Here is a 12,767-nt window from a genome sequence, read left to right on the forward strand (position 1 = left end):
AAACTTGCAACGGTTGGCAATGTGAAGTAAGTGTAAACTGCACAGAATAGCAAATATCAGAACATGGTTTGGGAAAAAGAGTTAGCATGGTGCTTTCATTTTTCTTTTTCTTTTATAAATACATCTTTAGGAAACGTAGTTCTCATTTCTTTATCACTTGTAATTACTTCTGTCTCTCATCCACAAACAGCATGCAGTTATTCATGTATAAATAGGTCAACTTCCACGCATAAACATTTCTCCACAGGAAACAGTGAGTCAGAACATAATTAAATGCACTATATTTGCTACTGTAATTAGTGAGCAGCACATCATACAACAAAAAGCCAGGCATTTTATGAAAGGTAAAGTATTTGATACAAATTCAATTATTTTTAAAATAATTATTAATAATAATTTGATGATATATGCGTGATATATTAACATGCAAATTATAAAATTATCATATGCGAAAAATCATATAAAAAATGAACTGTGCTTACCACTTGCCACTTATTACTCATGTCACAAGTGTTTAGTATTTTCAGTTATAATTTCCATATGTTGCACAAATCCAAAAGGAATCCAAGCTCTCTGGAAGAAAATGCTTTATTGGTTGTTATGTAGCTGCTTTAAACATCGAATGCAAAATAAGATACAAAACACTGCAATAACTTTGTGAAAATTAGATGTCAGAAAATACATGCCATTCTTTGACCTGGCATGTGATTAATGCTATACTCTTTGAAGAAAAAAAACTGATTGTATGTAAAGAAAAAGCCTAGTTGTTTTATATAGTTGCTACCTATATTACTATAATCAAGAAAAGCCTCTTAAACCATGCAGGATTATATAAAATGTAAAAATGTATCCCATAGAAACGACATCAATTCCTAGGTGCATAATCGCTCAAATTAGGTTTCATTTAAGTCCACTGGACTGGTGAACTTAATGAAAAAGACATTTATGTAGACATTTCGGTGTTTGGTCCCTATTAAATTCCAGACTTATGCATTCTGAAATTCACAATCATATTCTGTCATCCTGCAGAGGATGTACTTCCACTGGCGATCCCTGAAAAAGAGTAAATATGACGTGAATTACTTCATGAGCATTGCCAGTTTTTATTGAAAAATAGGTGCTGTAAATGTAATTATGCCAAAAACAAAAGATAACCTTTTTTTTTTTTTATTTTACCAATTTTGATCTTCCTTCAAACTAAGGCACCAATACGTACCGGACCACCCCACTAAAGGTGGTCTGAGCTCCTCGGATGAAATAGCCATAAGCAGGGACGATCAATTCAGCCTCTTCTTTAAAGTACTCTGGAATGTCTGAAGTCTTCCTGTTGATAGTGAAGGAAAAGAGGATTACTAGTCTAAGTTTTAAGCATAAACTTGGGTTGAAGTTGTAATAACAATAACACGTTGCAATAACAGTTCAACAATAATCATGCACTAATACCCGAATTAAAACGTAATACTAATCTAATGAAGCATTAATCACAAGCTAATGAAGAGCTAACCTTAAGTATAATGTGAGTCTTAAGTGCATGTTAGTTGGATAATTAACACACAGGAGTAAACTTTTCAACCATGATCTCTCTTAGTTTATAATAAAGAATACATTACATGTTAAAATACAATGAAAAACATATTTTGCATTAGGCAGCTGTACATGAAAAGCATCATTGTTAATATAAAATTCAGGAGAGCTGATTTACATGGATACAGTAAAGAAGTCAAAATGAATACAGCAGAATGTAAGACTAAACACCAGAAGATAATATTGTAAAATACTGGATACAAATTGTAACATGCTGCATAATATGTCTGCTAAATAAATAAAATGTTATCGTTTTAATTTCACCCTTGTGGGCAAAGAAGCAGTGCCCCAGGCACTTGCTACAAAGAGCATGTACTAGTACTATTGTGGGAGCTGGAGGGAAATGCATGGAGAATGATACAAAATGTTTATTATCAGTGCTTCTTCTTAAGATGTGCTTTATTGACTCATGAATTCATGAAACTCCAGTCTTAGTTAAAGTTGGCTTTTCATTAAGCTGTGAATAATACATGCGTTCATTTAACACTAGTTCACATTGAAGTAGGTATTAATTCAGGTATTTGTGCATGTATTCATGTACTATCATTTAAATATTTAAAGTTAAAGCCTTAAAGTACTACTAACCAGCAGGAATAAGGGCATCTTTTACTGTAGCGGCAGCAGTAGAAACGCCACTCTCTGTCCAGAGTAGAAGGAAAGTATTGACTCTTCACTCCAGCCACTATACCGTTGTCACTGCACGTGGAGGTCCTTCAGGAGAAGACAATAAATTTTATGTGAGATTAAATAGCGAATTGCTGATGATTCTGGACAGCATTGGCTTTACATTAAAGCGTACAAATTGGTAATAAGCACAACAAGATATGTGCTATGTCTTTTGCATTATATGTTATAAATGTAAATATAAGGCATGTAAAAATTGTAAATATATGTTTTGCTCACAAAGAGATTGATTAAAAATCCATAGAATATATCGGCCACATTAACAACCCCAATTAAAGAAAAAAAAAAGGAGAATGTAAAATGTAAATAAAAACAATATGCAATGAAAACCTACTACTTTAAAGAAATAATTAAGTAATCTTGTTATTAAAAAAATAATTACAATGTTAATTAAAAAGGTTGGGACAGGGCCATGTTTACCACTGTGTAGCATCACCTCTTCTTTTAATAATAGTCCAAATACATCAGTACAACCAGTTGTTGGAGTTTTGGGACAGGAGTTTTGTCCCATTTTTGTCTGATACAGAATTCTTCCAGCTCAGCAATCCTGGATCTTTTTTGTTATATTTTCTGATTCATGTTGCGCCAAATATTTTGAAAGGTCTGGACTGCAGGCAGGCCAGTTCAGCCCCCGGACTCTTCTTCTACAAATCCATGCTGTTGTAATAGATGCAGTATGAAAGAGACAGTATCTGAATGGAGCATATTTTGCTCACTGTTGATGGTGCCTTTACAGATGAAAACTACTCATTCCATAGGCACTAATGCATCAGAGAGGCAGGCTTTTAAACTTTTGAGTGCTGAAGATAAGCCAAATGGTCTCTCTGCTCTTTAGTTTGGAGGAGGCAGCATCAATTGTTTTTCTAAAATGAAGAAGCCCAGAGAAGATGGTGGTGTTTCTGGATAATGTTTACATATGCCTTTTACTTTGTATGATATGATTTCTGGAGCTGTTTCTATGATGATTAAACTTTGCTATTTTATTTATTTATTATTATCAGTATAGTGAATTTTGCTGTACTAATTGTATGTTAACTAATATTTAAGTATTTCATGTAATATTTTAGTACAGAATATTATCACTATGTTTCTATACTACACAATATTATACTATAGATTATAATCACAAACTTGTCTAGAATGTCTCCATAAGATGTAGCATTACAATTTCACTTCACTGGAATGCAGAGGCCCAAACCTGCTCCAGCGTGATAATGCCCTTTGCACAAAGCAAGCTCCATGAGGTCAATGGTTTGCCAAGGTTGGAATGAAAGAACTTAATGTTACACATAGCCTCTTGACCTCAACTCCACTAAACACCACTGGGATGAATTGAAACACCAACTGTGCCAAAGACCACCTTATCTAACATCAGTGTCTGATCTTAGTAATGCTCTTGTGGAACTGCAATCTGTGATATGTTTTTGAAGTGAAACTAAATGTTTATAAAAAAATGTTGATCACAAAATAAGTAATGCTCTTGTGGCTAAATAAACACAAATCCCATCATCCACTAATGGAAAGCCTTCCCAGACAAGAGAGGTTTTGGAGGGGATTAAATCAGACCCGGGAGATTGAAAAAAACTTTTGGCCACATAGTGCATGTTATATTTGTTTAAACATTACATTTACTTTATTATAACATGGAATCCAAATCACACTACACTGTAGTATAATTCCTATATTTCTTTTTTAATAATTATTTAAATATGGTATCTCTGATCTATACTATACTATACTATACTATACTATACTATATTATACTATACTATACTATACTATACTGATATAATATTATAAATATTATAGGTTAATAACAAACATATCTGTTTATAAGAACAAATCTAATGTAGCTTGCCTTATTTGCTTAGATTTTTAGATAAGCATCAGTCATAAATCTTTTTCAGTCAGTGTGCTCCTGCAGCCTATGATTACAGTCACTAGTGTGATTGTAACTAAAGCATGCTTACTGCTCAAACAGGATGTTGACTTGTGTTAGTCATATTTCTGCACCCCAGTGCAGTTGCATTTCTATTTTTCAGCATTATGCAGCCTTGAAATTATTTAATCTGCCAATAATACTGAAGTATTCTTGAGTTCAGAAACCAAGCTCATGCTGATGAACCTCATGTCATAAATGGGGTGAGAAACAAGAGGTACTTGTAAGTTTTTCCGTAAATAAAGGTCTGTTGATAGTTGCTGCTTGTGTATGGCCCATACAGGATGTTGTCATCACAACAGAGCTGCCACCATCAGGCCACCAGCAACTCAGGCTCTTTGTCATGACAACGCTGACGCCATGGGGATCAGTCCCACCAATGGGGACAGGAACAGGCTTCTCTCAGAGGAATGTTATCTTTAAAGGTGTGCAAATCTAAGTGACTCTTTCTGGAGCGTGAAGGGTGAGGAAAGAAACGAGCCCCCTCTCAAGTGACTGCTGCTGATAAAAACTATGGTTTGCTTAGAACAACACTTGAGAATAACAAGCCTGTAAACAACATTTATACCAGAGTATATCAACTTCTATATATATTTAAAAGTGCATGTTAAACAAAGGAAATATATTAAATTATTTGATCTTTTGTCCCCACGTGGAAATATTGTAATTTTTTTTGTGCAAAATAATAAAATTCACAATTTGTGCAAATTAACAATTTAACAAAAACAATTATTGTGTCAGTATAAATAGTCGTTGTTGTACAGGTACCAATAAATACCCCACCCATGTACTGACAGTCATATCTGAGGCAAAAGAACATGCTTGTATTGTAAAGAGCAGCCTGTTTAGAATTTAACCTTTAACTGGCAAATTCCCAACAGGTTGAATGTCTTACTGTGTGGCTTCTCAAAGCCCCATCTGGCCTGGGCAGGCAGTGGGAGGCTGAGACTGCATGGCTCCAGGTCAATAGAAACCTCCTATAGCGGGCAGATTTGAGGGGGGAATCAGAGGGGAGCGCTCAGAGCCCAATTAATTCCACAGAGTATGCTTTTAGAGCAGGAAAGAACCTGTTGAAATGCTCCTTTAGGACCTAAAGGCACTAAGCACTGTCTCTTATATCCCAATTTTTCCTGTCCATGCAAACCATGCAATTTTCTTATTAAAAAACGCCATTTGACATGTCATTTTCTCTGTTCACATTCGGCGCTGGTACTAACATCCAATTCGATTCATTAGAACATCACTAAATACAGGTCAAATGTATTTAGTTTCATATGGAGTCAAATGGAACACTTCTTTGTTCTCTAAAGCGTTCCCTAAAACACTCTCCTGGCATTGCTTTCAATCATGAATAAGAAGGTTTTTTGCATTAGGATATCAGGACACTACACATAAAGTCCATGTATAAAACCACGTCCTGCTCAGGAAGTGATGTTTCATGCATTAGAGGATACACATCTACACATTCCTTTCTGCTAGGTCCAGTCATCTCTAAATAACTTTTCTGTTGTTTATCCAACAGATTATTCATATTCATCTATTTATAATCAGGTTTAAGTCCCTCCAACTTTTGTAATGCTTTGCATTTGTTTAAAACTTTATCGTAAACATTCTTCCAACATAATTTCCACGTCCTAGAGTTCTCAGCAGCTGGCTCTGTCTCAGGTTAAATGAATCAGACCACATTATAAGACTAAGAAATGATGAAATGCTTACTTAACAAAACATCTTTTGCGAAACTCACTTGATGAACCAGCTTGAACAGGAATTAAATATTGTGTTCGTTTGTTTAAGTGTTCTTAAACTGGAGTCTCAAATGTGTACGTAATAATGAATTTGTTTAAATAAATAATTTGTTTAAAGCTAAGCTTTTGTTGCCATTTCTATTTCTAATTTATCTGATTTTAAGCCAGTTTTAAACAAATTAACATATAACAAAAAAAACAATGCTATTCTGTTTTGGTTGCAATGGAGTTATATAGTATCTGTGCCAATACCTGTAATCATGTCTAACAGGTTCTGTACCAGTACAGTCTTTTTTAAAAATCTTTTATCAAAAATGTGAACCTGCACAATAAAACATGAAATATCAATAAAAACAGGGCTGCTGCAAAATAAGTCCTTCTCACTGTATAAAATATTGCTCACTTATTAACAATGAGGAAAACATGCCAATTACATGTTATATGATTTTTTTTATTACATAAATGCATTTTTGCAGACCCCAAAAAGCCGTGTGAACAATGTATAAGATCTGCATAATCCAATAGATGGGCTTCTCAATTTAGAAGTGCCAGATTAATTTAAATATAAATCTTAGATGAAATTATTATCATAGGTTTTACAAAGAAAACACTGAGACTTTGCACTACAAAGAACTGAGCAACCCTGAGACTCCTTGGAACAATGGCACCAAACATAGAGTTAAAGTAGCAGAGCAGAACAAACTTCCCTGCCACTGATGAAAGCAAAACACATGTCATTGCCTCCCACAACACAGACATGCATCATGCATGGAAGAGCAAGGTGATGAGAAATCAGCTGTTTAGGACACATTATCAGTTCATTTCTAAGAATGTATATGTACGTATACGTAATATGTACATACATATTATACAGTGGGTTAAAATATTTGTTATACTGGTTTATATATGTGAACATATGTCAAATAAAAGCTTAGAGGTCTGTATAAGTGGTTGGCAGTTTTGTAAATCACTTTGGAATGTAATGTTTATGCAAGTCTGCTTTAATATAATGTTCTGTTATTAAAATGTTAATTGTTGAATGGAACTTGGAAAATGGCATATTCTCCTCTTTCTCACACACACACACACACACACACACACACACACACACACACACACACACACACACACACACACACACACAATCTAGCACTACCACCATCACCATCACACTAATCTATTAATGCAACAACACAGCTATGCACAGTAAAGGTCACCATTGCTGCACAATAAGGGCATCTATTGTGTGCTAATAGTGATCTTTCCTAGTGTTCAATTTTAGTACCATGGAAAATTAAATAATCTGCCATTTAACACAAACAATTCATAGTGAACATCTACAATAAACCGGTTTATTATGGCTAAATATTTTGTCCAGCCTTTATCCACAGAATTATTTAATAGATTGCAATATTTAGTAAGAAAAATGGAGCTTGTAGAGCTCAGGTCTATGTCCACCACACCTAACACATGCATTGACCTTGGAGGGAAATTTTTCTTCTTTAGGTGTACATTCTTCGTGATTAATAAAAACATTTTAAAGACCAGATCCTTCAACACTGTGTGTCATTAATTTTACACCCTTGCAGATGAGGCAGTACAATTGTGTGAACACAGGCCTTTTTCCTGCTACACAGGCTGCTAGATAGTACTTGCCTTTGATGCCTGTTTATGTGCCTCTGCACAACTCTTGCATGTAAGTGAGAACTTGACACTTGGCAAGTTACATATTCAGTTATTATATGAATGAAAGAACATCATTATTTCTACCTCCTAACTTCTGCCTACTTTTACCTCACAATTTAAAGTGGAAATACACTGTGTGCTCAAATGATGTCCTGTTTTTTCCCAATGGTGTTTAATGGGTTGAAGTCATTGTCATACTGCAGCATATTTAAGTCAATTAGTTTCAGTGAAGAAACAATGTAATGATACAAAGCATTTGAAATGTTTGTGCTTTTAACCTTGTGGTAACTGTTGGGAAAGAATCACATATGGTTGTAAAGGTCAAACTACTGGCCATACAGTGTAAATATAAAAGCCTCCTAAGAAACAGGAAACGATACAAAACAACATTTCTTAATCTAAATAAACTCTAACACACTGTTTTATTCTGTAGGGATTCTAAATATGCTCTGGTTCCTCTGAATCGCCAGCCTACACAGTATAAAAACTTTGGGAAATTAACAGCTCTTTGAAACACACCTTAGACCATCATTTTATAAAGCATGCACAGGTGATTTGACTTCTTTAAGTAAATCCTCCTCCTCTACGGTCTTTTTTTAACGAGGTAAAACAAGTAACAGTGAAGTGTCTATCAGTTGTTCTCTTTGTTAATGATCTTTTTATAGAGTTATAGAGTTTATGTTTGTAATATATGCTTTTAATAAACATTTTTTGTTTGATTCGCTCAAACCCATAAATAGCCAACCCTGTTCAAATTGCCCTTCATCAAAACAGAATGCACTGAAGTGCTCACTGAGGTCCATCTGAACTTAATTAAATGCTTTAGGTGTTAATTTAACATTGGGGATTTTGCAGCATATGCACAGCTGAGCCTCTACTGGTCTTAAGGCGGTGTGATCAGCATCAATGTTCCTTCAGCATGTATATTTTAAAATTACGATGAGATTTAGGATATTTCCCCCAAAAAATTGATGTATGAACATTATTATTTTATATATATTTTTCACATTTTCTGTACAAACTCAACAGCCCATCCAAACCAACCAATTTGTTGAAAACTCTGCTAAAAATACTGCAAAAATCTGGGCTACCAAAACAGATAGTGAACAATCTTTTTCTACGTCCATATTACTTCAGTAAATTAATTCCTGTATGTTTCAGTCTTTCTCATTATTATTATTATTTGATAATTATTTTAATTCATATATCCATTACCTTTTTGTTCCTATACATTACCATAGGTAACAGTACTTAAGATGTTGTACCAGCTGCTTAATGTACATTTACTTATTTATATATTTTTTTTGCTTTGTTTTGTATTGTTTTATATGTTTTGGTCTCTGATACCAAATCGGACAAATGCTTTTAACATGGCTTTTAGCTAATTTACCCATGCTCTTATTGTACTGTAATGTGTTCTGAATAATACATACATTATACATCTCTTTAGTATGTTTCCACTATGTCTGAGCAGCATCAAATGTTTCTATATAATAAAAATTATTTGTCCTGATGAATAAAAGAGATCTTGATTAAAATTACTATGCAATTCACAAAGAAAGAAAAATGCAAACTCTGCGGTTCAGCCATGTTTATACTGAAACCTGCACCACATAACAAACACTCTCGATTACAGGACTCTGTTCTTTACTCTATAGCACTAGCATGCCAACTAAAATGAGCTAAAACTGTTCCATTCAGACTGGGAACAGGTGAGTGGGATTCAAATTAGGATTAAAGACAGCAGTCCTAAGAATCCCTTTCTCATGCACAGGACTTTTCACACTCTTAGACACTGTTTTATATCCTGTTTTTGCTTTGTTTTGTGTTTTACATGGACGTAAGTTGCATGAGTAGCAATGACTTTTTAGTCAGGGTTGTCATTATAAATAGGTTAAAGGTTTATATTATTCTAAAGGGTTGTGAGGCTTATCATGCAACCATTCAAACCAAAATAATTCCTTGTAATTCTCTACTTTCTGGAAAACAGTCATGGTATTGAAACCATGATCATGTGTGAATGTGTCCTGAAGCTGAAATCTGAGCTGTGAAATTGTCAGTGTTGCAAACAGACTAAAATGTACATTACATAAATAACACATTACAGGTTTAGACCAATTGTGAACAAAATCCTAAATCCATATCTGCTATTGCAGCTTTATGGGTGTGATTAAAGCAAGAGTGAAAAGTTCTTCAGGAATTGTACTTCATTACTGTCATGTGTTTATACTTTGCTTCAGTATTATTGAATCAAACACTTCATTTCCTTTTCAAGAAAGAATAACTTTTGTTTTCCCCACTTTTTATTATGACTTTCAAAGAACTCATCACAAATCTCAAAGGTCCTCTCTTCTTTCAGCCAGCCATTGCCCGTATCCTATTTCACATGCTAGAGTAAGCAAAGTCTTGTATTAAATAGGACATCTTCTATGGCTTCTTATAAGGAACACTGAGGTAACTTTTAGTAATCTTCTAACATTAACTGTCTATATTTAAATTTAGGTATCCTGTTTGGCAATATTTGTTATTTCTTAAGTACATTTAAAACAGTAGCAGCTTGATATTGCTAATTGAAAACATTTGTTGGTTGATACTTCCACTTTAAACTGAGTTAAAAGGTTGACACATATTACATTTACAGTATAATTCTTTTGTATTTTGTCCACTGTTAAAATTGTATAAGTCAGAAAACAATTTTCTTTTCAAAGACTCTCAAAGATTTGTATTCTATTGCAGAGTTTTGTTTGTGCACATGCCCAGTGTCCGCTTGTAAAAATCCTTTTGGCATCATACAAGATCCTTAAATGTTTCCCCCATGAGTTTTCTTGGGCCAGTGTTTGACTGGGCTTTGAAACGGATGTGAGGTAAAATGCCGTGTACTGGTCCTGGCTCAACCAAAATGTCTGTTTGTCTCATTCTAGTCCGGTTTGGTTGGCTTTCAAATTTTCCTCTATGGTAAACAAATAACACAGAAGTTTCCACAGCAACGTCTAGCTTTGAAAACAGCTGGGAAGTGATGTTTTTGTTCAGCTTTCCACAAGCATTCATATCTGAGCCCTTACCAAAAACATAGAACACACGGGTTCTGCACTGAAGCAGAACATCAAGATTGAACAAGCAGCAACAGTACAAAACGTTAAAACATTGGTTTGTATATTTCATGATCATGAGTTATAAGTATGAGATATTTCATTTTCTGTGCCTTCCAAGAAACATAATCAGTGTAAAATATAAATTATGTGGATTATGTGGAAATAATCAGCTGTTTGCGCATTATATGGTCCAACATGGCAGCCACTGATTCGCCTGTTTCATTTCTGAAATTTCTGCCCAGCTGCTCTGCATGAAGCTTTTCTGGTGAATGTTTGATTTCCAGATGTTCAGGCTCTGAATCCAGAAGTGAAATGTAATTTGCAGCTGAAATGCAGGGTTAGAAAAACATTTTTGCTAAGTTGAGACAGATTTATGCAAAATAGTTTTTCACAGACAGGCTTATACTGAAATGTTCTTTGTTAAGGACAGAGACTAATAGGGATTCCACCCTTGTGTTAGATTCTACAAAGACATTTTATAAATCTAAATAGTTTCAGCAGAAACGGTAATGAATCCATAGAATGCTGGACATCTATTCTTTTATATTATACAGTAAGTAGATTTGTACACTTAACATTTAGTTAACAATTTAGTTGCATGAATTGTATAATTATTATCAGCAGAAAGGCTAGCAACCAAATGTCAATGCAGGCAGCCACAATTCTCCCAACTGCTTCAAACAGCTGGTATGGGAGCCTGGGATTCAGATAGCGTTCTTGACCGTATTTGCTACTTGTTTAGCTCAGATAAGAATGCCACCTTCTGTTGCTCTGTCCTTCTGGATGTGTTCTTACTAATCACACACATGTTGCACATTACATGTCCTAGAAGTTACAAACACACACTCACTTACCACTCCATTCCAGAAAGGTTAAGATCATCCCACCAGCACGCGCTAGGCTCACCGAGGGTAGAGGGGGTCGGCTGACATTCAAAGCTCCACACACGGTCTGAGCCCTCTTCCTCACTGAAGTAGCTTTTGATAGCCACCAGTGCCTCACCATGAGGGCATTGGAAGTTAAAACCTTGGCGCCAAGCGTTGACCCACTCCTCTCCATGGAAATCGTGGTGCTGAGTATGAATAATAGTAGCCAGAAGCAACAGTTGGGCCAGAACACGAAGAACGAAAGCAGGATTCATTTTCCACTTCAGCACAGAGGAAGTTCTGACTACTCAACTCCAGCTGCACGATTTTAAGTCTCTCTGAGGAGGGCTTGCTCTCCAGATGTTCCTTGTCTAGCTCTAGAGGTTATATCAAATTGGCAGCTTTACAACAAATTTATAGTCCACCTTTATTTTAGGTAAAGAGGTTTTTTCCTATACACAATCCGAGATTGCTTTACAACAAATAAGCTGGATTCCCTAAAATGAAAACCTCCCTAAAACTTTGTTAAGGAGGAGAGATCAGGATTGCCAAGTAATGATGCTATACTTTCCCCATCCATGTGAAAGGGGTTGTGAGGTTTTGGTTGTTTGCAAAAAAAAAAGAAAAAGAAAAAGCTGTTAACATTAGAGACAGCATTTGGGACAAACACCAAATCCAGTCGTGAGAATATTTAAGCAAGTCTTTGAAAATGTAAACACTCTGCGGTGCTATAAGCATGCTGTCACGTTCATTTTAATTACTGAATAATATTCACCGCTTGATTAAACTTTGACCTGTAGTGTTCTGCTATCACAAGATTAATTGTTTGTGTATGCAATAAAAGGTAAACTTGGGATTCCCAAATGTCTTTGTGAAAATGTATAATATTCATTGATGCATTGTAATTATTCTATAAAAGGACCATCTGAATGGGATGATTCACTGGATGTACAACTAGTAGATGTTGTTAAAAAAATTCCGATCTTAAATACTGCCACTCTTTCTGTGAATGCTTTACTAAACACAGAAAATAACAGTTTGAAAATGAAAATAAGAATAATCATTAAAATTGTTTGACGTTTCTTTGCCAAAACAAATAAAAATAAGTAATTCTACAAACTTCAGCACCTGCAGTAATATCACTTCATGCACGCCTTTAATCTCAAGAGAT

General features: G+C 34.9%; 1 protein-coding gene across 1 annotated transcript; it reads right to left on the bottom strand.

Annotated features, from left to right (window-relative positions):
• Nucleotides 1-570: 570 nt before the first annotated feature.
• dpt (dermatopontin) lies at nucleotides 571-12,089 on the bottom strand. Its single transcript, XM_046853763.1, has 4 exons — nucleotides 11,585-12,089; nucleotides 2,170-2,295; nucleotides 1,217-1,324; nucleotides 571-1,053 (listed from the first exon to the last, which is right to left on the bottom strand). The coding sequence occupies exons 1-4, from the start codon at nucleotides 11,869-11,871 to the stop codon at nucleotides 987-989; spliced, it is 588 nt and encodes a 195-aa protein (XP_046709719.1). The 5' UTR covers nucleotides 11,872-12,089; the 3' UTR covers nucleotides 571-986.
• Nucleotides 12,090-12,767: the final 678 nt, after the last annotated feature.

The sequence above is a fragment of the Silurus meridionalis genome, chromosome 1, assembly GCF_014805685.1.
Source record: "Silurus meridionalis isolate SWU-2019-XX chromosome 1, ASM1480568v1, whole genome shotgun sequence".
Lineage (NCBI taxonomy): Eukaryota > Metazoa > Chordata > Actinopteri > Siluriformes > Siluridae > Silurus > Silurus meridionalis.